The sequence below is a fragment of the Eubalaena glacialis genome, chromosome 7 (genome assembly GCF_028564815.1).
Source record: "Eubalaena glacialis isolate mEubGla1 chromosome 7, mEubGla1.1.hap2.+ XY, whole genome shotgun sequence".
NCBI lineage: Eukaryota > Metazoa > Chordata > Mammalia > Artiodactyla > Balaenidae > Eubalaena > Eubalaena glacialis.
Genome location: NC_083722.1, coordinates 101,855,807 through 101,882,456, shown reverse-complemented (window position 1 = coordinate 101,882,456; position 26,650 = coordinate 101,855,807). Strand labels below are relative to the sequence as shown.

The 26,650-nt window shown below is 46.9% G+C and overlaps 1 protein-coding gene across 3 annotated transcripts; it reads right to left on the bottom strand.

Annotated features, from left to right (window-relative positions):
* Nucleotides 1-235: 235 nt before the first annotated feature.
* On the bottom strand, nucleotides 236-26,650 carry EDEM1 (ER degradation enhancing alpha-mannosidase like protein 1). 3 transcript variants are annotated; one of them, XM_061197171.1, is made up of 12 exons: nucleotides 25,942-26,650; nucleotides 20,783-20,855; nucleotides 17,377-17,480; nucleotides 16,029-16,200; nucleotides 14,497-14,680; nucleotides 12,894-13,068; nucleotides 11,216-11,336; nucleotides 10,571-10,741; nucleotides 8,649-8,722; nucleotides 7,679-7,775; nucleotides 5,549-5,752; nucleotides 236-4,063 (listed from the first exon to the last, which is right to left on the bottom strand). In XM_061197171.1, the coding sequence occupies exons 1-12, from the start codon at nucleotides 26,457-26,459 to the stop codon at nucleotides 3,974-3,976; spliced, it is 1,983 nt and encodes a 660-aa protein (XP_061053154.1). In that variant the 5' UTR covers nucleotides 26,460-26,650; the 3' UTR covers nucleotides 236-3,973. The 3 variants fall into 3 exon arrangements, with proteins under 3 accessions (XP_061053154.1, XP_061053155.1, XP_061053156.1); XM_061197172.1 differs by lacking the exons at nucleotides 7,679-7,775; nucleotides 8,649-8,722; XM_061197173.1 differs by lacking the exons at nucleotides 16,029-16,200; nucleotides 17,377-17,480.

Below are 26,650 nucleotides of genomic sequence, written 5' to 3'. Positions count from 1 at the left end.
GCTCTGACCCATACGTGAAGGACGGTTAAATGAAGGTATGACAGACAAGCCTGAAGTGGTATTACTCAGGGCTTAGCTGTAAAAAAAACAAAATAAAGTTTTTATTCATCCTGTTTTATAGACTCTGCTCCCCTGTTTATCCTCTATATAATGTTTATGTGTGAGTATATAAAGGAGAAACAAAATGACAACTCAAAAAAAAAAGAATCTTTTAATAAAAATTACTCATAAAAATCCTAATAAATTTCAAAGAGCAAGATATTTCTTAGTACATTTATAAAAGAACATTTGGTCCTTTTACAAAAAGCTCCCTTTTAATTTAAATACATTTCTTATTTACAGATTAAACATAAAATATCATCTATAGTTGCAAAGCATATTGCACGTTACAGAGAGAAGCATTTGTATATTTCAATAGGTTTTCCCAGAGTTTCCAACTCCAGATTTTTTTATGTGTGTAAAAACATATTTATCTTTCTTGTGCATAATAAATAAAAATGCAGCCTGTGTTTTGCTATTTAAAACTAAAACAAAATACCTTTAAAAATATTATTTCTCTGCCTCTCAGTAAGAGGGAAGGGGGGTAACAAATCAGGAAGGTCCACAGGTACTTAACATTCTCGCCAGATTCACATGTAAATTCAAGTGGGAACCGCACCCCTGAGCCCTGCAAAACCTGGGGACACACAGCCCAGCCGACTCACCTTCTCACTTTCACAAGAGTCCCTGCCCTGCAGGAACAGGCACTAGGGAAGGAGCTGGATGTCTGGGAATGGAAAAGGAAAGAAAGATCAAGACTTTTTTTTCTAAAGTCCCTGCTCAGCCACTCTAGGGCTGGGGCAATCATCCGGCCCGACCTGGTCACCAGCATTAAATTTGCAGTCGGCAAAAAGAAAGACCTCTAGAAAAAAAGAATTTCTGATATTTTGTCTACAAAATCCAAAGTGAAGGATTACAGTTTGTAATCATTCAGTAAACTGAGCTAAGAAAATAGCTGAGATTGATGTTTTTCTTTAGTGGAGGACACAGCAGGGAGGCGAGAGAGGAATCAAGCTGAGACCCTCAGACTGCACGTACCCAGCCAGGGAGCTAATTTCCATCTGCACAGACACCATCCTGGCGCATAAACACACAGAAAACTATTGAACTGATGTGCACACGCCCCATGATCCAGGACAGCCTCAGAACCTGGGGATTCAGTCGCACAGAGCAGTCACACAGAGCGAGTTCTGACAGAAGATTTGAAAGTTCTGAAGGGAAGATTTGAACATGGAAGCTGGATTTCCACCAAGGCCAGGACAATCGGAGAGCTAGCAAACACTTCCTTCGTCACCTCCTCCTCCAGGAAATGGAGTTCCTCAGTCATAGCATCTCAGCCAGCGAAGCCTGCCCTGGAACAGTTGAGAACTCTGTGGTGGGAGATTTAGACTCCACCCACAAAGGTAGCTATAAGGTAGCTTCCCACAAAGGTTTAGCAAAACCACTTTCATTGTGTGAACCAAAGCGGAGTCTAGACACTAGCTACACACAGGAACGCAAGGATGGAGCAAGCTGTCAGCTGTTCCAAAGCATGGAATGTTTGGAATCAGGGTGCTCCTAGGGCAAATCACAAGGGAATTTCCCTGACACTCCCCTCCTCAGCCCTCGCCTTCCTGATCTCTCACGACACAGAACAGAAGAAACAGCAAAGACCCTGAAGGATGTATCACAATTGTTGACACTCTGACCTTCAAAGAGAAAGCAAGTTTTGAACGTGGCTCAAAGGACCTTCTCTGTAACTAGCCACGAGACGGGCATTCTGGCATCTAGTCACTGACTACATGGCATCCAACTTTAGACTGGGCAGTCTGGAAGCTCAGCAACCAGGGTGAGAATGGGTCGCTCACCCTCAGACTCACAACTGGTACAAGTCCAGTGCCTGGAAGCCAAGAAGGTCTGAGACTTAATACAAAACATGTCTCAGGTCAGCCTGTAGCCGTGAGATGCCTCTGTGGCACTCAGGCCCAGGCCCCTGTTCCAGAGCAGGAGGGAGATGGGATACCTGAGCCCAGAGGAGGGGGCACATTGGGGTGCGATAACGTAACAGCATGATCACAAAGGGCCCACTTTCTTCCCTGAGGTGCCCCTTTCTCCCAAACAGCTCATTTATAGTCCCACCTTGGTTTACCTGGAGAAAAGGTGCAGGGGTGCTCATGCATGTGTGTGTATTTAAAAGGGGATATTTTGGTTTCACTGAGGCAATGAAAATATTTTAAATATATATAGTATTCTCAAAGAAAATTTTCTGTTCAGTAGATGAGACAATGTTGATAAACAGAATGCTTCTGAAATGAAGAAAAAATGTAAAATAGAAGCATTTGATTCTTTTTTTCCTTTAAAACATTTGCAGTAAATGTTTAAAAGACAGAGGTGACATTTATTACTGAAAACCCCTCTTCTAAAAACCTCAAAGAACTGAATTAGATATCTATTTTAAAAACAGCAACACTTAAATTTTCAAGAAGAATAAAATTCTTCCCTTTTGACTGAAAATGCAATGGCTTACACAGCATTCCTTTCTAGCTTTAAAAAGACTAAAATAAAATCATTTGAAATATCCTAGCAGTGACAGGTGAGCCACACGACAGGTGAAATTGGAGGTTTTTAAGAGACTTCCTACCCTTTCTATTGAGGTTCATTTCAACCTCTGACGTTACAGGGAAGCCAAAGCTCAGGGTTCAAACCCACCTCTGCTTTCTCTGAGCCCTCTGCACAAGTTCAAAGAGACACAGTTCCGTGCTCACTAAGGAAATAATACCAACAAAGAAAAGAGGCGTTTTAGCACAACTTCCTCTTTATATATGCTTGCGTAAAATATCAGGTTGAAAGGCAAGGACTGGCCAAGAAGTTTCCAGAACCTACCTGATATCCACCCCATGCCCCTTTCGCTGTGGTCACACCGTGTAGCAATACAAAACAAGGCTGTTAAAATCATAGCAGCAGCTGTGACATCCAGTGGCCCAAACCTAAAGAGTATAAGGCACTCATCAAAAGCCTGCATTACACAGAGAAACGGCTCAAGGATGCCAGAAAGTCATCTGATCACTTCTTTCTCCCTGACTTAGCTGATTGGCACTAGACACAGGAAACAAAAATGAAACAATTCCAACCCAAACATGGTCGGAACTGATAATCCTTGGTTAGTAAATATAAGACAGATGAAAGCTCAGATGATCATAGGTATTTTTCTCTCCCTTAAAAGGCACCTGGTTCTGAAACTATGGGAGATCCTCAGGTGAGTTCACAATAAATGTAGAACACCATCCAAAAGATCTACCTGTTAAGCTCTTAAACTGTGAGGTGACAACTTAAGAGACTGCCTGTTATAATTCGGATAAATTCGTGAGCAAATAATCTGTAACACTGTGACGACTGCATGGGGCGCAAATGCATAACTGGATGATTTTTCCCCAGGTGACCAACAATCGTGGGTGGAGACCTGGGAGACAGCCCAATTATCCAATAAGAGAGAGAGGATGACAAAATGCAGTACATAGGGATGTCAGGGGAACCGCAGGCCCTGTTGCACAGAAATTCATTCACAATCCTCTGGCAGAGAGGTCACCAGGCTGCAGTCACGCAAGCGCCGGCAGAGACGACTCAAAGGATTCCGAAGTAGGAAGGTCTGAAGATCCAGCCAAAGAGGCCCATCCACGGTGCACAGTAACATCAGCACGTCGTAAGAAGCCAACTTCTAAGTACCTTCTCACTTCAAAGTATATCCGTAAGACAAACAGGGCATTTTATGAACAGAAGAGAAACGCTAAAGTATCCACGAATCTACCAGATGTGGCTGGGGAGCTGCACAGAGATTCCGACACCATCGTGGACAGCCAGACTCCTATCCTCCTCCACTTCGGACTGGGTCTCGGCCTGGCCTGGGTTCAGCTGTTTGAGGTCCAGTTTCAGATGAGGCCACACAGGGGAGAGCAGATCAAATCAAGCCAACCATCTGGTCAATCTGTCGCATGTAGACGCTCTTTAAGGGCAGGGAATATCGCCTCTCGTCAGGAACACGATTGCACTAGAAAGAAAATAAATGAGGGACAATTTGAATTCTGAGTTACGACGCCATGTGTTAATTCCTCAGATGTGACTGGATGACCTCCCCTGGGGTTTCTCATCCTGGCACTGTCCACACTTGGGGCCTGTCCCGTGCACTGCAGGATGGTCAACAGCAACCCTGGGCTCTCCCGCTATACGCCCCCCGCCCCTAAGCCCCAGCTGTGACAACCAAGATTGTCTCCAGACATTGCCCAATGTCCCTTGAGGAGCAAAGTCACCTCCAGTTGAGGACCACTGATGTAATTTAATTTCCTCACTTCACAGGTGAAGAGATGGAAACCCAGAGAGGCTAAAAGACATGCACCCACGTGAAGAGGGGCCGGGACTAAAGCCTGCATGCCTTGGGTCCTTAATCCACCCAGAATCGCAAAAAGTGTTTTAGCTACTTGAAAATACTGTTGTTTTTCTGAGTCTATTGCTCTTCTCATCCACAGCTAAAACCTAAATGCTTAAGAGTGTTATTTACTTACTTATTTTTTTAAATTAAAGGCTTTTTTTTTTCTTTTCTTTCTCTCAAAGGGGATTTAAGTTTGAGAACCAAACATGCTGTCTGGAAAGTTTCCACATATATTCATGCTCTTCCTCAAAGAAACATTTTCTCGCTGCTCTGTACTTGAACTCACACGCCCTGCTCCTCATCTTTGCAAGATCCAGACTGACAGGTTCCCCAGTTGGTCCCAATGCCCCCCACTCGTGTTTTTTGTAGGTGCTGTGCCTTCTGCCAGAACGTCCCTCCTGGGAAGCTCCCCCTCATCATTCCAGGAGCTACTGAGAGGCAACCTCCTGAGTGAAGCCCTCCTTGTTTTCCTGGCAGAATAATTCCTCCCTCTTGGGTGTTTCAACAGCACTTCACACAGCCTCCTACTGACAAGCACCTGGGGGGAACCGGTCTCTACACTGGGCCCTGGGCCCATCCAGCACCAGGACCCCTCTGATCGGCCTGCATCCCCGGTGCCCGGCACAACGGAATCGGGTCTATCAGACGAGTGTCTCCTTCAGTACAAATCTGGGCTCCACCATGCGGCTCCACCGTGTGACCTGACCCTCTCTGTACCTCCCTTTTTCTGTCTGTGAAGTAGGGATATTACAATACCTACCCCTCACAGGGCTGCTATGAGAAGTTAACATACTTAAGCATTTAGCACAGTGCTTTGCATGTGGTAAGCTCTATAAACAAATGTTGGCTATGATTATTATCTCTCCTTCTAACTGTTTTTTCCTTTCCTCTCAATCACACTTTGTTCGCTTAATCTACACTTCATGGCCTAATATAAATTTCAGGGCCTTATCTATAGCTACAGAAATGGCCTCTTTCTGAAACTCTTCTCAAATTACCCAACCCGAGTGTGCCATGAATATTCTGTCAGGAACTCTGGATGATAACGTGATGAGTAGTGTTTTCTCTTCCTCCAATTGCAAACCACCCCTGGAGAAAGCAACTTACATTGGAGCTGGAGTTGATGACTTTTAGCTCATGAGGTCTAGGCCTGTGCCCGGACTTTCCCACTTGGTCCTGCCCTCCCTCTTCAGAAAAGAACTCCTTCCAGGGTGACTCCCGAAGATGTTCATCCACAGATATAATGTGTCCCTCAGTTGTAAACATGTATCTGGTTCCAGATTTGTGTACTGGATTCTCCTCATCAAAGAGCTAGTAGAAAAAAGAAAAGAAAACAGATACAATTGTAGCAGGTTTGGAACCAACTCATAGGGTGGCTGAGTTCAGACTACTTAGGGACAAGAACCTGCTTGGCTCTCAGGCCAACTCAGGCTGCGGGGCGGAATCCCCAGTTGTGTTGAAACTCAGACGCCTGGACTTCCCCGATTCCGCCCAGACCTAGAGATTAGAAAGCCCAGGCTAAGACCCAAGCGCCACTAATTTGTAAAAGCCCTAGATGATGCCCCCACGCTCTCCGGAGAGTTCCGGCGCTGGAATCCTGGAACTACCCCCAGCTCACACACACGTAGGCCCGAAACTAGAAAAGCCTGGAGAGAAGGAGGTCTGTGGTTTATCTTTCACCAGGTCCCCAGGGCCTGACACACGTGCCACCGCGTGGCGCACTCCTGCGTGGGCTCTGAGGGCACAGGCCACCCCAGGCAGTCCTTCCGTCAGCAGCGGGCGTGGGGGGTGGAGGAGGGCGCAGCGGGGGCATCTAGAGAGAACCTCTAACCCAGGCGTGCGGTAAACGATGCATGAGGAAGAACGCAGAACTCTTAGAGCCGGAGGAAACCTCACAGGCACCTCGGGTATTTTACAAACGAGGAAGAACACTCGGCACAGCTGCTCTGTGTTCACACGGCTCCCAGGAGGAGAACAGGGTCGGCCCGGTTCCTTCCCCTCCGCCACCCGCCTTGACCCTGAGTTCTTTCCCCGGGAACACCCTGGGGGTCTCCTCCACTCATTCGCTCCAGAACTGGCCCCGTGAACACCCCGGGCCCCACGGCTGCCGGGCGGGATGCGCGCCGGGCTCTCGGCAGCCGACCCGACCGGCCGCACTGCGCGGTGTGGGAGACCTCGGCGCCCACAGGACCCGGTGGCGGGACCACGCGGCCAGCGGGCGGGCACACCTCCTCTGCCTGCCACGAGAAGTGACGCCAGCAGCACCAGCAACAGCGTCGTCTGAGCGGAACAGACCGGGGCTTCCGAAACCCGGCTTTGTACGGGACCAGTAGAGGCGCTTGACAACACTACAGGCTCCTGAGCCTGCTTCTGAAGACTCCCATTCAACATGGCTGTTATCTTAACAGTGCGACTCCAATCCAGCTGAGCCTGGGGCTCGGGCACCACTGAACTAGATAAAACAAACCTATCACTACTGATGGATATCTTTGGATCTCGGCCTAAATTCTCCACGCTGTTTCCCCACCAGGAAATCCCGACCCTCTGAGCCCTGAGAAAGTATTCTTTTGCGTGTAGCCGTACGAGCCGGTGACAGAGGGGAGGAGAGCGGCCAGGTGCACGACACAGATGCCGTGCGCGCCCGTGGCCAAGCAGCCAAGTGGAAAGAGCACCGGACGAGGAATGGGGCCCAGGGCTCAAGCCTCGGCTCTGCCACGTCGTCAGCCCGAGAAGCCCGGCCAGTCGCCTGACCTCTGGCAGTTCCCCTGAGGGGAAGAGTGAACACCGACTAGATCCCGAAGGCTCCTTCCAGGTCCAAAAATTCAGTCTCTCCCTAAACACGCGAGGATGTGTGTATGGACAGAGAGCCGGCCGGGCTATGGGTCTCACCGAGAGCGCCCAGGTTAGGGGAAGTAAGAGCTGAGGCTCTGCGGTCTTCCTCAGGGAAGCCTCGTGACCTCCACGCTAACGAGGGTCCCCCAGGAACCGTCACCTGTGCTTCACACAACGTGCAACCCGAAGTGTGTCTGTGTGTGCACTCGGCAGTGCCTCCTCTACGAGGTCAGGAACCACGGAGCAGACAGCGACGTGCCTCTGCTCCAACAGTGCCGTGCCCCCGGGCCAGCGAAACGTCCAGCCTGGAGCAGCTCCTGGCGGCGTATGTTAGATGGAAGGCAGAGGAGTGCTTGCTGTCAGCAGGATGGAGCACTTCCTGGGTTAATCTTACAACACACATACCAGATACAAGTATTTACAGGTCTCGCTAAGGAAGAAGCTCTCCATCCGGTCCTCTTTGGATTTGTCGATGACGTGATGCAGCGTAGCGTAGCCACACCTACGAAACAATCATCCAGTGAGCCCCACCTCTGCTCCTGCCCACCTGCTTATTAATCTAAGAGGCAGGAGTAGCCTATTAACAGAACAACCAAGGGGTCAAACACCACGTGAGAAACAAATTAGGGTAGGTTTAAGGGCTGTCCTTTTTCAGCCTAGATTGTCTGCAAACTCCATTAAAAAGTGGTCTGGCTGCCGAATCATCAGGTTAATGGTAGCGGAAGGGGGATGGGGGCGGAGAAGAGTATTTGCCAAAAGCATAACAGGACACCAAGAAAATGACTGGCAACAAATTCAAAAGGACTGATTTAAATTTCGTGTCCCAATACTTGTATAGACTGACTAACCATTTGATAGTCTAAGACAGTATTTTGTAAGAAAATACTCATGATATTATAGCTCGGTAAAAAAAGCACATTGCAAAACTGAAATAGAGTTTTTATACATATACATATATACACACATCATATATTTATATATAAATATATAAAAGAGTATAAAACTATACACTTAAATGCTGATGGTAGTTATCTCTGCACATGGAGATTACAGTGACAATATTCTACCTCTGTATTTTCTATATTCCCTAAACTTTTTAGTATATATATTATTTGTATAACAGGGGAAATAAGTTACTTAAAAAGAGCTCATATAGTCTGCTGGAACCCTACAGGAATAAAGGTGAAAAAAAACTTTTAATTCCCACTATAATGGGCAGGTTCTACTACACAAGAAGTAAGCAATTTCCCTACAAACTTAACATTAATGACCTGTTCTAAAAAGTAACATGCAAAATAGAATAATATCACCTCAGCACAACTCAAAAGAAATCAGAAGTGGCCAACAGAAAGAGGAAGGAACTTAGAAAACTAACTTGACTTTTGTGTACTTTTCCAGACTCTGAAGAATGTCCATTCCGACATGGAGGTAGAAGGGATTCCTGGTTGCCTAGAGAGAACACGAGAGAATGTGATCCAGCGGGGGCCTGGAAGACACGCCGTCAACACACATGGCGGTGACTGCAGGACGGTCCCGCGGAGATGAATCACTGTCCCAAGGAAGGCACGGGCCAGTTCACTTTATCCTGAAGGGTCGTGAATGTTACAGGGTTAAGGTGTTCTGTCAGTTCACATCAAAGCGCACCTCCAACCTGCTTAACTTGAATGGAGGGGGGGCGAGAAGATCTGCCCCAGGGCAGATCAACTCCCTGCCTTTGGCTCTCCTGATCCCCATGATGATGAGAAATGAAACAACGCCTCACTGACAGTCCCATATCTGAGAACAAATCCAGTTTCTGTGTTGCCTCGGAACTCGCTAGAAGCTTAAGCTGCAAGCACAGGGAAACAGGACTTTGCCCCCATTCCACCCACAGCACCGTGAGAAGGGCCAGGGGACAAGAAGACTCTCAAAGCATCTAAAGAGGCCTCCACATGCTGTGCTCTCTAATCACCCTAGGAACTCAGCCCCTGGCTTGCTTCCTCTTCTGTCACATGCTCATAGATGGTTTTGTTAGGGGAAAAAAAAAATTCTCTGGGAAGATGAGACTTTTATCCCAAAACTAGTTTGAAAGTTGGGGATCACCTATAATTCGTGCCCAGTGCCAACCGCGCAGCAGCAAAAGCAAACGACCACAGGGTCAGCTGTCTCTGGATTAAGAGAGCACAGGGCGCAGCTTCAGAAGGCAAGGCTATAAAGCCAAAGATCTCTCTGGATTCTAAGAAAATAGTCAATATGAGGAAGAAGCTGCAAGAAGAAAGAAGCAGTGACGGAAACAAAGAGGCACAAACCCAAAGGCAACAGACCTAAGCTTAAGAGGAGAACTCAGCCAGCACTCGAGTCTGTCACCCTCGGAGCGTGAGTGGCCAGACTCTACCCTGGGATCTGGGAGGCAAAATCAGAGGCTACCTCCCCACCCCTGAGAGCTTACATACAACTCACAAGGTCTCTCTACACCTGAGGTCAGTTAACAGTTGCACAGGATTTCTCCCTTTTTCAGAAGCAAATGGCAAGAATTCGGTGCTAAAAAAAATTACGGAATAAATCTAAACTACTAATCCTACTACCAGAGCTCATCAGATCTCCTTGCGAGGGCTTGCCCACTACACGCGTCTGCCGAACGCACGGAGGGCCAGCTTCTTGGAAAGTGAGTAGCTCGTGCTGCTGAACTTGCGAATGGCTGACAGCTCTCGATGTGTATGTATGTATGGCACACACAGAGGTATAAATATCGGCCTTAAACCATCGGGGAGAAGACTCTTCACAGTTAAAGTGACATTTCCTCTGGCATTCAAGTAATTTCACAAAAGAGGAACACTGTATGTTTTTATGAAGGATTAAACAAAAGTAGGCACTCCGATAATCCCAGATGATTCCCTTTCCAACTAAGAAAAATAATTTTTCTGTCTGAATACTTTACACAGACCAGGGTTCCACAGTACATGAGGACAGAAATGCATCCCCCAACAAGAAAGAGTTCTTTGGTCAAATAAATTTGGAAAACAGAGAGTACCAAATCTTCCTCTTGACTGAAGGATGTGAGAAACAAGCCCTGCAGTAAAGATACAACTCAGCTTTGCAGAATGTAGGGCAAACGCGTACATGACCACAGACGTCTTCCCTGTCCCGTGCAACCAGGACAGACACTGAGCGCTAACAAGGCTCTGGGCCGGCGGTCACTCTAACGGTCGCTGTGAAACAACACAATTCCCCACCTGTCAGCAAGTGTTCCCTACGAACCAACTGCTACAGGTCTTCCCAGCATTTCAACACAAACTACTGTTCAACAAACTCCAGTACCTGGTAGAGGAGATACGTGGACTCCACCAGCTCGGGTCTCAGCGGGTAGAAGAGCACGTCGGGGGCCTGCAGCTGCCAGTTGTACCTCTCGGGGAGGGCCCCGTAGCGCTTCCATATGGCGTAGTAGAAGGCGTGCAGGCAGATGGCGTCTTCCACGTCTCCTATCAGAACCTACAGGGAAGGCGCAGGTCACCAGGCTAAGTCACTGCTCTCAGAGTGGCAAGACGTGACACAGGCCCTGGGCTCCCCCCTCCCCCCACTGGTCATCTGACCTACAAATGTGGCTGGAGACAAAACCAACCCAAAAGGAGAATCCCAGACAGACCCCCCCACCCCCCATCTGGCCATCAATGCCAAAGCCCTGAGAACTGCGTAGGACAAGAGGCTAGCTGTACTCATGAACGAAGAACGGACAACTGAGACATGAACCATCCAAAAATCACACGCCGTTACTCTTCTGGCATGGCTTTGCACTGATTTAGTGTGCAGTAATTTCCAAAGAGAATGATGAGGACATACTGTGCTATTCACTTCCCAAATGTGAAGGAGCCAGAGAATGTTCTGGTACCATAAAAAGAAAACAGAGGGGGAAGAAAAGCCCTTTCCAATGACTGCTTTTTCTTAGCAAACAGGATTGCGAAATACCTGCAGTCCTGGGAAGAACGCCTGCAGAGAGTCAATCCACGTGTTCATCAGCTGCCCGCTGAACATGTTCACGTTGACGTAGAGGGGCGGGTCCCCTTCTCCCTCGTTACAGGCTTCCCGACTGAGGAGCCAAGCAGAGCGGTCAAAGGGGAAGAAAGAGAAACAGCTCCAGCTCTGTTCTCCCAGCAGCCCCTGGCAGCTTCACTTAAATGGAATCAACATATTAACCTTTTCTCCTAACTCATTCTTTAAACCTTTGGAGACAGACTGCCTCTACCTCTCAATACAAGACTCTAGCATAAGATGACACTTACCAAAGGATAAAAGTTCTAAACTCAGCCATGGTAACACATTGGGATTTCACTGCATTTTGCAGAAAGCACTTTGACAATCAGGTTTGAGAAATACTTCCACGTAATTTGGTATATAGCATGGGTCAGTTTTGACCTGAGTGGGGAAGTCTGGTTATTTCTGCACAAAAAAAAGAGTCTCTTCTCTAATAAAATCCTACACCATGGGCCTGGAGGAACACCTCAGAGCAAGAAGCTCAGGGATTACTACTAATTTAGTAAATTTAGGTGCTTTAAAAATTGAAAAGGACTGAACTCTGGCCAAACAGCCTCTTATTAAAACACATCACTTGAATGATCCTACAACAGCTAGGGTAGAAATGGGCAGGCAACTCAGTAGCTATCACTTGCACTGGCCACTTAATACACACATGTACACAAGGGAAGACCCAGGGAAGACAGAGGCGGCACCAGGGTCGAAGCTGCTGCAGCTTCGAATGGCACTTCTCTTCTGCCATCCTGAATGCACAACTGACAAGCGGGAAACAAAGCTGCTTTAAACAAACACAGAGGGAAAAAAAGGTGGTAACTGCCCTTTCTCTCATCAAGTATAAAGACCAATCCCAACTTCTTTAGAAAGTGAAAGAACCAAAACAACTGTGCCGCATTACAGCTCTATGTGCAATTAAAACCAGCGAAACAGAGGGATGTGTCACTCCTTGTGGCAGCCAGTCTCCAGGTGGCCCCCAGTGACCCCTGCCTCCTGGCTGTCACACCCTTGTGCAGTACCCTCACAGACTACATCAGCCCTGGTCTGTGTGACCAACAGTGTCCGGCAGAAGTGCTGGTTGTCATTCTGAGATTAGGGCATGAAAGCACATGGCTTCCATTCTGGTGGCTCTCTTTCCATCTCTCTCAGATCACTCATTCTGGGGAAGCCAGCTGCCATGAGCTGCCTACAAAGAGGCCCATATGGCAAGGAACTGACACCTCCAACCACAGCACGTGAAGAACTGAAGCCTGGGAGGGGACCCTCCAGCCCTGACTGAGCCGTGACAAGGCTGCAGCCCCTACCAATAGCTTGTGGATGACCTCGTGAGAGCCCCTGGATCAGCCCAGCTGCTCCTGGCTTCCTGACCCTCAGAAAATGGGTGAGATAATGTTTGCTGTTTTAAGCCACTAGGTTTCAGGGTAATTTGTTACGCAGCAGTAAATAGCTAATACACCTCTTCACCACCCCCTCAAATGACTAACAAACAACTAGGAGGCAGTAAAATGAGGGCAGAGACCAAAAGACCCTGTGAATCTATGTTGAGGAAAATACGAACATTTCACAATACATTCTATTTGCTTGACGGGACAGTAAGAGAGATGGTGAGGAGACATACCCTCTTCTTAAGTAGTTCTGAATACTCTTATATGCAGCATTAAACATTTCTAGGTCTTCTTTTTCTCCAAAGAGAATGTAAGATTTCAAGAGGTATTCATAGAAGGAGTCCAGTCCGGCACCCAAGCCACTCTGCTTTCCGACCCAATGGCCCGTCTGTATGTTCACAACATTGCCTGTGAAAACAAGCAAGCTCGTCAGGGCCCGGGTGGGGGGCAGGGGGGCCTCCTACTTCAGCCCCACTGCTCCTCAGCACCTTCGTCCCTCACAGGAAAGAGGAGGGATGAATGTGTGGCCCTCACGTCTTTATCGGTCCTATCAGCAGCATGGGTGGCCCAAGCTTCCTGAACATACAGTGTTTCAACACTGACACAAAAATGGGGAAAACATTTAATGCACAAGAAAAATAGGTTTGTCGTGTTGCTTTTCCAGATTGACAATGCATTTCAAAAGCCTAAAGGGTGTTGTTCATCAGAGAATGATGAATTACATAATTTACATTACCTGTAAAATGGAAAAAAAAAAGAAAAACAAAAATAATCCAAATGTCCAACATCAGAAGAGTTAATGGACTGTCATATAGATTTTAAAGACAATAACTGTGAAAACAAGATAACTTGAAACCACCTGCATGATTTGCCAAATGAAAGGCAGAATAAAAATATCTATATTATAATTTGAAAGTATATAAAAGTTGCACATGACAGGCTGCAAGGGCCTATGGAAAATTTTAAAGTTGACAGTTTGGGGTGACACCGGTAATGGGGTGACGGGGCGACTATTTTGTTTCTACTGTTATTGTTAAATACAACAAATTTGTAAATTAATTGAAGAACTTAAGGAAGAGTAATCGAAGATCACTTCTAAAAAAGCAGCGCTTTTGCAATGACACTCTAGGCTCCAGGACCACCAATCCAGCTCCTTCCCGATGACAAAAAGAAAATATTTCTCAAAATAAGACAGTTACAAGAGGCAAACAACCTATTTTAAAATAACATCTTGAGCTAGTAAAATACTGATAATCATTGAAGATAAATAAGGAGTACATAGGGGTTCATTATTCATTATACTTTTTCCTACTTTGATATGTCTGAAATTTTCCGTAATAATTTTTTAATAACATCTTGATCAAAATTCTCAAGGGAAAAAAATAAAATCTAATACAGGTTTAATCTGGGCTTTTAACCTACTACCACATGCCGAGATTTTTTAAAAGGAGAAAGTCACTCTACCAGTTAACTCTAAATTCCTATCTTTGGAACTTTATACTGAAGCAATATAATCTGCCTCCGAGGCAGTTCTTTTTATAGCATTTAACAATTACTTTCAAGTGGAATATGCCAAGGGATTCAGATCAGAAGGGAGCCCTCAAATAGGAAGAGCATTATTCTGTCCCATCAACCTTCCAGCCTCCCTCTAAGTGAAAAGTCACACGGAGAAATCAGATGTGGCAGACACTGAGGGAGGGCCCTTCCCTCTGAGTTGTCAATTTTCAGGTTCAATAGTACAAGGAAGAAGGAGTGGAAAGGAGGGAGGGCCCCCGAGAGGAGGAAAGGAAAGGGGGCAATGTGCGCAGTGCCAAGGGCCTCACAGGTGCCCCACACCTAACAACCCCGTATCGTTGCTCCGCAGGTTCCAAAGGGCTTTCACAGCTCGCCTGGCCACCCACTCAAACGTGGAATCCCCCAGCAGTCGACTCAGAATCCCAAATTCCACCAGCAGGGAACCAGCGCCGGCCGTGCACGTCTCATTATTGCTGTCAGGAGGAACGCCTGTCTTTAGGTTCACCTGGGGACAGGAAGAGACAAAGGGCTTGTAGCAGAAGTCAAGGAACCCACGGGGCTAGAAGACCGGGTCACAGCGACCACACTCCACTAATGAACCAAGCTCACCACACGGGGAGTCAGCCCGCCGCCTCCCACTTTACATCCAAAAGGAAAATGGGAGTAAGTGTAAGACACAAACAAGACAGTACGAACACCAGAGCCCTGTGTTATTAATAAGAGCAAGTCTTGGGGGAATCATTATAACGCTATTCACTAATCCGCCTCTTTCCAGCAGGTTCTCTTCATGGTTACGCAGCACCAGGCTTTGGCATTGGGGACAAAGGCCAGCTGCGGAATCACGTAGAAATTTTAAGTGAGCTTCTATGAACTCAGTCCTGCTCAGCAAACATTAACAAATCTTGGACTGAGAGAGAAAGGAACCCAGCGAGAAAGTGACAGCCTGTTTCATCACTGAGGTCTGGCAATTCTCCACTGGTTGGTGACCCAAAGGCTGACTCAATTCTCAGAGGTAAATCAGATGCCACAAAGACAGAATCTCATTCCAGACCTTGCATTTAAATCAGCAGCTAACTTACTGGTCTCTACAGGCTTTATTTGAAAGATCCACATGAAGTGTTCAAAAGAACATGCGCTGAGCTCCTACACCGTACATGTGGGGAAACGGACCCAAGTCAGAAATGAAGACAAATTGCCCCCACTGTTTTGCAGCAGGGGATATAAATCCCACCTGCAAAAAGGGTTAAGAATACTGAGCCCAGGGCTTCCCTGGTGGCGCAGTGGTTAAGAATCCGCCTGCCAATGCAGGGGACATGGGTTCGAGTCCTGGTCTGGGAAGATCCCACATGCCGCGGAGCAACTAAGCCCGTGCGCCACAACTACTGAGCCTGCGGTCTAGAGCCCGCAAGCCACAACTACTGAGCCCGTGCACCTAGAGCCCGTGTTCCGCAACAAGAGAAGCCACGACAATGAGAAGCCCGCGCACCGCGATGAAGAGTAGCCCCGCTTGCCGCAACTAGAGAAAGCCCGCGTGCAGCAACGAAGACCCAACACAGCCAAAAAGAAATAAATAAATAAATAAATTTATTTAAAAAAAAAGAATACTGAGCACAGGAACATAACTTCCTTAAGGGGAGGGATTAAGTCAAATATGTCACTGTATGCCCAGCACACAACAGGTGTTCAGTAAATGCTGAATGAATTAAAAACCATTTCTATCATATTTAGGGCCAAATTCTCTCAAAGACATGGCTTTCCTCTTCCGCATCAGCCCCACTCCTTCCCGCAAATAAATTCATCAACAAAGAGTTTTAATCCGGGAAGGTGGTGTGCTGTTGACGCCATCTACCTACCCGAGGGTAGGGGATCCCTGTCTTGGTGTTTTCAAAGGCAGGGAGGAGCCGCACGGCCAGGTCGTGAGCCATATGCAACAACTCATTATCATAATCCTTAATCGTCATGTCACCAAAGGGCTGCTTGGAGTCAGTTATTATTCTGTGGGCAGAAAGAAGGCTTCCCAGGACCCTAATGACAGGAAGAACAAAAGGAGAATAAAATCACGTTGCTTGTAAATGTGTACAATCCAGCTCAGAATGACAGAAGCAGGCTTGAATTCCCTATGGACTTAGCACTGCCTGAAATCAGAGGGACTGGACTTAATGACCCCCTGAAGTTCTTTCCAGCCCTGACAGTAAACGATCAATTGTTAGCTAACAGCATTATCGAAAGGGAGAAAGCGAACCATTCTTCTGAGGCTACTGAGAATAATCCCACTTAAAGTAGTAACAATGTTTAGTCATTTTCATCATCTCATCAGAAGGGAGTGTCCTAATCATTCCCAGAATAAATATCACCTTTTAGTATTAATAAACTACTCTTGGCTTCTCTCACGTGGAGAAAAAACTTAGCCAAATAAGAAACAGAAAAGAGCAAGACAACACACACTAAGTAACTTTTGTAGTTCTGGCTGCCAAGCAACGTCAAATTCTCCAACTTCCGGTCAAGAGGCAAGGTGGGGAAGAGGAGGAGAAGGAGAGAATGACCCGACTGAGAGGTAGGCGCCACCAGCTTAGATCTCAGTCCCTCAGCAGCCACGAGCTCAGGTCCCCCTCCAGTGAGCTGAAGCAGATTGCGACATTTTTCAGAACAAATGTTTTCATAACTTTAATTTTAAATAAATGCTACATCTGGAATGTTATGCAGTGATACAACTTTCAAAGTTTAAATGGAATAGGAAAGCAGTCCCAATCTTATCAAACTAAAAAGGCAAGATACAAAACATGAGCCCAGTACATTAGAGGGAGGGAGAGGGAGGGAGACCCAAATGGTCAGCAGTGGTTTTCTGCAGGTGGTGGGTGACAGGAGAAACTCTGATTCCTTCAGAAATACATAGGGGTCTTCCTAGGACACAGTGAAGGAAATGAGACTAGACATAAAGTGAAATAATGAAAAACTCCTTTAAAGGGACATCTATCTTAAACCTGCGTTACAATGTGTCTTTCTATTTGGCCCCAAATATAATTACTTTGAAATGGCAATTGTTTCAGTTTTGATCAATCCAAAAGCAGATGAAAAGGGGACACAGTGCCCACAAGGTCTGCACGGACTCCCTACCTAGACCCCGGGGCTGGTGGACCCTCCAGGAGTTTTCTCCTTACACACCCAAAAGCAGCCTTCAATCCGTTTGATGTACTATTTTACCTTATCGTGGCCTCAAAGACTTGGACGGTGGAATCTTTGTCAAATGACACTGTGTTGATCACTAACTTGACTGCTTTCTGGAACTCGGATGAATTTCCCATTATCTTTAAAAAGAGGAACACAAACCATTACAACGGCCTGAAATGACACTGAGGCTGCATGATCGCAGGAGCGGGGCCACTTCATCTGAACGTCTGTACGTGTGGTTTTGCCACTCGTGGGAGTAGAAACACAAAAGGTAGAAGAGCACAGTTATCTCTTAGAACACATTCTGGGACAGATGGCAAGCCCATTTCCACCAAACTCAAGCATCCTATCTCCAAAAGGCAAAACTGTGTCAATAACTCCTCATAAAATCATTAGCAGCCCTCATCGTCCTGCCCCATTCTCCCTCAACTTCTGTCTGATCTTGTTTAGCACGCAAGGCATTACAGTTCCGGAAATTCCTGAAATGAGTAACAATAAATCCCAAAACTGAAGAAACGAAAAACATGGCTTTCCCTCTGCTCCTCAAATAATGCAACAGCTTGGGCGCTTAGCTCCCAGGAGACCGAAACATCTGGAAAACTGACTCCTTGCTTGTTACCCAGATGTCTGAACACTTTGGGAAATAGTGGTATTATCTTTTGGAGCATAGCGTAAGACCAATGACATTCAAAACAAACAAAACATACAAATAACCAGCTCTACGTCCTTTGTAAGAAATGTTCTAGAATTAGGATTCCTATTTTGGGTGTGTGGATATGGTATCATTCCAAGCTTCTCTCTCTTATATGAAGTGCAAATTGGACATAAAATTTGATAAAATAACCTGAATAGAAATGCTTTCATGCTGTTCAAAATTTTATGACAATCCTGGCACTATAATGACATCATAAAGACACCAAAAAAAAAAAAAAACAAGAAAAAACAATTTCATTCAGACACTACTTATTTCAAGTATGTCTTATTTCCTAGTGTTTATTGATCTAGTGCATCTTTTTTTCTTTTTCTCCCCCTCATTGTTATTTTGCTGTTACATGCAGAGCAAGTACAGACGTTTCTTTTCTGGCTTTCGGTTCCTTCTTTTTAAAAGATTATGCGATCATGCCGCAAGTTGCATCTAACAGTCAAGGGACTGCTATCGTCCAAGTGTTTCCAAAGCACACCTGTTAAAGTTTGTTTAAAATGTCAGCAAAAGAAAAGGGAAACGTCAACAGAAGTAACACCTGAAAAATAAGCCTGAAGTGCACCTTAAAGACCGGATGTTCTACAATGAAAACCACAGAGATGGGTCTGTTTCCCTACAGATGTTCACCAGCAGCAAAATCTGTTCGCAGCTGCAGGGGCTGATATGATCTCAGATCATGTGGAGGATGGCAAAGGAAGCCAATAGCTTTCAATGATATATTGTAATTTGCCATTTTAGACAGCTATGGAACAGAGTAACGAGGCTCTGAAATCATTCACTCAGGCTCAAGAAAAGCTGGATTGGGTTTCTTTACTTCTCAGAACTTCTCAGAGCCTTTAAACTGCTGGTGTGCATTGTGGCTCTCCAGTGGTGAGACAGACTGGTAGAGTTTCTCAAGTTCATTTGGGAACAGAATTCTTCTTTGAGGGAGAACACCCTTGGAATCTGTGTTGGGAAATGCCAGGTTACTAGAAATTCATTTTCTTAACACGTATTTGCACTCCTATCATGTATCAGACACCATGCAGTGTGGACAGAGTGCAGTGACTGTAACAGAGACAAGGTCTCTGCACTTCAAGAGCATGGCAGACAGATAAAAAGACACAATGGGGCAAAAAGAGAGAGGTCAGGGGGAAAAGGTGTGCTTTCATAAGCTATATATGAGTCTTGGGACTTTTTTTAAAGCGACACTTGTAGCCTGAGTCAGCCTCTGGTCCCCTCAACAAGTTAACTCTAATCAGGGTGAACACACCCGTCCGGGCACATTTTGATCAGTGATGGTGGATGACTGACAGGGAGTAGCGATCACTTCAGAAGGAGAGGCTGGGAAACTAAACTGCTGTGCAACTACAGCCTGGCAGAACGAAACCCCGGACTCTCTGTTAGACCATGAGCCTAGGGGAATTTAGAAGGACCACTCCAGCTCTTCCCAAGTTCCGGTAATTCCACTACTAGCAAGATCTGGGGCAGTTGTAATGCAAACTTAGCTAGCGTTACGCAATTCTAACTCCTGACGGCTTCAAACTCTGTTTAAGGAAAGTTAAAATGCAGGATTTGGAATCAACTACAGCACAAATTCTCTTATGGTAAAGGTGTGCCGGACAACGGAGGAGAGCAAAGAGGTAGTAGAATCATGTTGACTAAGGAAATTTTTCAGCGCTACACTGGGATATAGTCCCTTGCTGTATTCTACAGCAAAGGGTCGTGAGGCACGCCAAGCACACACGGCCGCCTGGTAATAAGAACCATGCATGGTGCCTGACTGCCTTCCATGTGCTTTGGCTCATCTGCCTAGAGGTCTCCAGCTGCCTTGAGGGAAACCAAGGGCTGAGCACGTAAAGGCTGCCCCTGAGCTGGCAGCCCAAGTCTGGAGGGGGTAGTGTCCACAAAACACGGAAAGCAAATAAAACAAGAGTGTTTATACAGAGGGTCTCTGCGCAGGGGCTGGAACCAGGGCTCAGACTTGATTTTGGGGAGCCAGTAGCTGGGGCACATTTCAGGGGATCTTGTCCCCTGGAGATCTTGAAATCCTGAGATCCTGTCTTTTACTTCTGAAATCTTAACTACAGTAACTGTATACTGGTTCCTTTAAGGAATAAAATAGTGGAGGAACCCCACAGAAAAATAGGTTTCCCCCAAAACAATCACACTTTCTTTTTTTTAAAAAACATTTTTTAAAATTTATTTATTTATTAATTTATTTATTTTTGGCTGCGTTGGGTCTTTGTTGCTGCGCACGGGCTTTCTCTAGTTGTGGCGTGCGGGCTTCTCATTGCAGCGGCTTCTCTTGTGGAGCACGGGCTCTAGGAGCACGGGCTTCAGTAGTTGTGGCACGTGGGCTCAGTAGTTGCGGCTCACGGGCTCTGGAGCGCAGCAGGCTCAGTACTTGTGGCGCACGGGCTTAGTGCTCCACGGCATGTGGGATCTTCCCGGACTAGGGCTTGAAACCGTGTCTCCTGCATTGGCAGGCGGATTCTTAACCACTGCGCCACCAGGAAGCCCAACAATCACACTTTCTCCTCTGCTTTTTTAGGGGAATCATATTTCCCCTCATCTAACCTTCAATGTTTTTCTTGCTCTCAGCATTAATCTCATTAAAATAAACAACAGCTATCAGAGCTATGAATACATGTTGAGAATCACGTTTCCTGGAATTCTCACCCCTGGGGGAAAGTAAGGGTAATTAACTCCAAAATATCTTAATTTTTAAAAATAATAATAAAGCTGAACACTTACTGCAAGTGTATCCAACGCATCAACAAGAGTCAGTGAATAATTCCCTAGGACATCATTGATGTTCAGATTTGAACTGAAAAAGAAAGAAAATTAAAATTAAACAAAGGTACTTTAAAAGAGAAAAAAGACAGTAAAACTAAACACTCATCAGAAACTAAAATTGCTGGAAACTTATTTATTCAGGGACTGCTGTGGGTGGGTCAGTATGGCAATGGTCCTTCTCCCTCACAAGGGACAGTCTCTATAGTGTCACAGAATAGCAGAAACACACACGCTTATACTATAGTGGAAAGAACACAAAACAGGAAGTAAGGAAATGGGAAACAGGAGTCATTGCCCTCTCCAAGATACAGTTTTAACAGCACAAATGACCTCTCTGTCCAGCTTCAAAAAGCTCTGATTTCGAAATCATTAGGAATGAAAAAGGAGAGGCCCTGTCACATGACCTGCAAATAAAACTTTAATACAGAAATCAGACACTGCCGCAGATTACACACACATAGCAGCAAATAAATACCTCAGTTACAGGCTCAGTATCACTCATCCGTCCTTGGGGTGGGGGAATAAATTAACTGCTTTACACCATTGTTTCCCTAACATACCACCCAAAGAATCCCCACCAGCTCCACCAATTGCAAGGAGCTGCTGTTTTACCATGAACCAAGGCAGGGCTTCTCGTAACTGCAGCTGCACCAATGCTTCTGCCACACGCCTCCTGCCCCAAAAGCAACACCGATCGCCCACTCTGAAACAATCTTAAGACACCAACTTCAGGGCCGCAATGAGGGTAACTGACAGTTCTTTATAGCGCTAAAAATGACAAGGATAATACTAATACATCTGGGACAGGTGGGGATGGAGAAATAGTGCAAGTCATAAAGTCAGCTTGACAAATTCTAGGGAGTTCAATTATTCCTGTCCCATTCCCACAAACCCAGAAAGCAACTGCAGAAACTTGAAAAGATTTGAAAGTAAGGAGAGAAATGAAAAAGATGAAAAAGATGTTAAGTAAGGAGAGAAAGAGGATGACTGTTTCAAGATTACGTTTATGAAAAACCACAGTGAAAAAACCCTAGTTTTATCTTCAGCAACTGATTCACCGTTATTATGACGTCTTCCATCAAATCCCCAGACCACGTTACCTACTCCGTGGGTCTCTCTAATGCGTCCTGTCTCACTTCCCTGCGGGCAGCATCTCCGTGTTCCAAATGCTCGCCCTGCTCTCTGAGAGGCCTCCTATGCGCCTCAGCTGGGGCGAAGTGGGCCCCATGTGAAACAGGCATAAACGGCTCCAACACCTCACATCTGATTTTACCTGAGCCTTTGTTTTATGCCGGTTATGTCACTTAATGTAGGACAAAGCATGTATGGCAAAATTTTACCTCCTTTCTTTGAAACAAGCTATCTACAAGGGGCAATCTAGGAACCAGGGCTCTCACACGTCTCTCCCAAGCCGCGAAGCCAGCACACTGCACGGCTGAAGAACCGCACCTGCTGCTTCTAGCTGTCGATTCTTTCCGAATACACGAATATGATTGCAGAAGGTCCTCTGAAGACGAGAGCTGTGCCTTAAGCTCAGCCCTTCAAGGGCAGTGCCAGCCAGAGAGGATATAGGAAGTGTCAAAAGCTGGAGGGGAAGGCCAAAGGAGACAGGGAGATGCTCAATGCTGCCCACTCGAGAACATTCTACTGAGCTTAAACATTTACCTCCATTGCTCTGCTGCTCAGAAACCAAGCGCTGGCTCCAACAACCCACCTCATCACAAAACGGGTCCCTCATCGCTTAGCCTCCAGGCTGGATGCTGGGTGAACCCCGTGTGACCAGCTTCCCCTGAGGGACCCTCCTCTGTGGCGTATCGCCCTTTCCACCTGCACCGGCCCTGGAAGGGATGACTAATCTGGAGCACTGCACTCCTTCCCATGGTTTACTGTGCTCTTCCTTTCAGGCTGTAACTACAACGGACCCAGTTTTAAAACACTTCTCAAAAGAATGCCCAAGCAGCCACGACAAAGAACAATTATAAGAGTTGGCACAAGAAAAAACGTGTTTGTAGTAACTGGTGGTTCCTTCTCTCCACTCAGACAAATCCACTCAAAGATCTAAGGCGTTCATGAAAACACTTCCAAATTCTTTTCTACCAGATCATTGCTACACACTCTTTCAAAATGTGCCAAAATAGAAAAAAGAAAAATGGGGAGGGGAGGAAGGAAACAAGAGACTCCACAGAAGCCTGTCGGCCTAACAGCGCCAGATTACTGGGCGTCCATTGAGGCCAGCCCACCGTGCAGGCGAGACTGTGATCTGTCTGTCCTGTGAAAATCTTCTTGATCTATGGCCAGTCTGACCAAGAACTCAAACTTCAGGTACAAGGCTGGGTTCAAAAGTGTCCATCTTTCCACATAACCAGCTGCCGAACCACGATGGCTCTCCACTTAAGTTACCCTGTGTGACTGTTCGTGACATTCACCCCACTCTGCATTTTTAAGGTTCTTATTACCCCCAAACAGAGAAGACGGAGAAAACTATGGCCTTTCACAGAAAATTTTTGGCGATGCAGCTAACGTAATGCTAACATAGCATGTTCAAAATTAAACGCATGTGTAAAAAAGAAAAAAAAAATTCCACATATACTTAACCTGTAACAGCTGTTCAAAAATCTACCTGGTGCTGTAGGCACAGAGGTACTATAAGAAACAGTCCCTGTGTTCCAGGGATTGACAATCTGGGGAGACAAGACAAAGGGAAAGGAAGGTGAACACACAACAGTACTCAAGTCTCACACGATATTAAAACGTGGAAAAGCAGCTCAAAGGAAAGGAACCGAAAGGAGAACTGAGTAGATCAAGGACAGTCATCTTCAAACAGTTCAATGGCGTCATGGAAAAAGACTTGAGCCTGACCCTGAAGGAAGCCAAGATTTTAGGAAGAAAGGGGAATGCAGAGGAGGCCATCTTAAACTAGGGGTGCCTAGGAACGAGTCGGTTTGGGGGCCAGCATCGGTTTGGTCTGATTTGCTTTTTTGTTTGAATAGCAATACGGTTGGGGAGAAAACAAAGAAGGGTCAAGCACCCAAGGTCTGAACTAACATTATTATTCATGAGACTGCAAAATTTTAATATCCAGACTTACTTGATGAAACTTTTGAATTTGGATCCTCCAACCCAAATCGGGGATGTGAGAGGAACTGAGTTTGCATAGTGATCTGTAGCTGGACAGAAACGTTTGCTATTTTTAAAAAAGTGTTCCGGTTTTATTTACTTCATGTCAATACTCGTCACCCTACCGCCAGTCAAACAAGACAGGCAAGATAAGCCTCAAGTAAATGTGACTAAAAAGAAACGACAGGCACATTTAGCACTCATATTTTGTTTCTGTACTTTTTACATAATATTCTAATGGCTAAGTTACTCTCTTTTTTAAGTGAATCATTAGAATTCACTTGACAGTAATCATTAGAATACATTTGCTTAAAATAAATATCTGAAAGATTTTTTATTACCAGTTATTTATTTCAGGGATGTAAATGTGGCCTGCTCTTTTCCTGAAAACACTAAAGTCTGAGAGGAGTTAAGTGAAAGGAAAAGGAATAAGAAAAATTAACTTTCCACTCTTTACAAGCGGCCAGTGTGAGGGTCTACTCAAGGCTACCATAACCCCAGAGCTCTTTCACTTCCTCAAAGACACCAAGGCTGACCAACTAAAAGGGCACAACCCTTCCCACATGGCATCCCCTCAATATCTCTAACTCCATCTTTCCAAAAGCAACATATCTGTCTCAAGGCAACCTGACCTCAACTTATCCAGACTGTCACTGGTCAAACCAAACCACTCATTAGCAGATGTCATCCCCAAGCAAAGAAAACTAGTTAAGCAAAAACTTACTTAAAATTTTTCTCAAAAAAAAAAAAAATTGAGATAGAAAATACATTTCTATGTATAAAGCCTGATACAGTGAAACATGAAAAATATAACTCATCAGTTTCCTACAGCTTTAAAAAGGCCAAGTCTTTTTAAGCTAACCTGGGATGTTCCCCCTGGCTTCACTAAAAATCATGTTCTCCAAATGCAATTTAAGACAAGAATCTGTAGATAATCCAACCATGTTTAAAACTCTTTAAGTCCCTTTAGTGTGTGGGCTTCCTTTTTAGGACCTAAGGACTGGACTCCGCTGCTTTTCATCAGGTGAAGGAAAACACAGGCCTCAAATGTCCAAAGGGACCAAGCAGCCCGACTCCTCCACTGCCAACTGAGGGGAGCGGCCGAGAGAAAGGCAGTCATATCCAGCCTAACAGGGTCAGTGTCAAGGCACACCGGTTCCCTCCAGCTAGGAGGTCCTTAGCTGGGTGTGCTGTCCTCTTGGACTCTGATGTCAACAGCAGTAACCCTTGAAGCTCAGCCTCTGCAAACACGGCTGATGGAAGGGGAAGACTGGCAGATCTTCCCTGACAGCCCTGCCACCAGGGTGGGGGAATTTATGGGACAGACCCTACAGAGCAAGGAATGTCATCTTGAGCATCAGGACCCCAAATCTGGGCCACCCAGCCTCTCTCTCTCCCTTCCACCTAACCGTCCTCAGCCTAGGGAGCAGGCCCTGTGATAAAGGAGAAAGGCTGTAGCCCTGCTCTGCCTCAAACTCACTGGATGGCTTTAAAAAGTCCCTTCTCAGGATCAACTCCTGAATTTTTATATTTTCATACAGTAAAGTTGGAGTTGGCTAGGTAGGGGGGAGATAAGCGCCGTTTCGAAGCTGCGTTTACAAGGGATTTCATTTTGATTTGACCTTCACCTGGAGAAAGGGTTGGAGATGGAAGTCTAAGGCTCCCCAAGCCACCCCTCGGTACTGCCACTGTCCCTTCCGGTCTCTGGGCCTCAGTTTCCCCATCTGTAAAAGAGACTGCGCTGACAGCTGTCCAGTAACAGAGATTCCAGGAGAAGCAAGAGAAGGACAGCCACCGGGCCGTCCACGCAACCCCCAGCCCAGGCCGACCTCAAAGGGGGTCAGCCGAGGCGCCGGACGGGCGGGCGCTGCCCCCAAGACCCTAAACGCCCGGGCACCAATGGGGGGACCCGGAGGACGGAAGGCTGCACCCACCAGGAGAACGGAAGGAAGCGCGTGCAGCGCGCGATCCTGGGCGTCGGGCCGGCGCAGGCTACTCACGGGTCCCCGCGGTCGGGTCCTCGGCCGCGGCAGTGGATGGGGTTGAGCTCGTCCTCGGGGAAGGCGTGCGCCATGTAGTTGTCGTAGCCGAACACAAACATGCCCCGCGCCAGGTCGCGCATCTGGGCGCGCAGCTGCGGCGGGAAGGCGCCGCTGTAGCGCTTCTCATACTCGTCCCGGCCGCGGCCCCGGCCGCCCAGCACGTAGCCCCAGTGGCCCGGGCCACAGACGTCCGGCCCGGGCCGCCGCGGAGCCCGCCGCCGCCCCGCCGCCGCCCCAGGGACCTGCGGCTGCAGCCACGATGGCCCCGACGGCCCCCCGGGCGTCCCGGGCCGGCCCGCGGGCCCCGAGGCGGGAGACGCGGGGCCGTCGGGGCCCCTCAGGCGCTGGAAGCCGAAGCTGAGCGGGAAGCGCTGGTAGAAGCCCATGCTGGGCCCCAGCCCGAAGACGAGCCACAGCACTCCGTGGAGGCCAAGCCGGAGGAGCACCAGCCCCAGGACGAGCGCTCGCCATTGCATGGTCGCGCGGGCGCCGCGGGCATTATTTACAAACGCGGGGGGCCTTCCCCGCCGACCACCGCACCCCACGTCTGCCCAGTAGCTCCGCTCACTTCCCCTTTAAGGAACTCCCTCGTGACGCACCAGGAACTGGCCCATTGTCCCCACACCCCCAGCACCTCGGGCCCGGCCGGCCAGGCCCCACGTTCGCC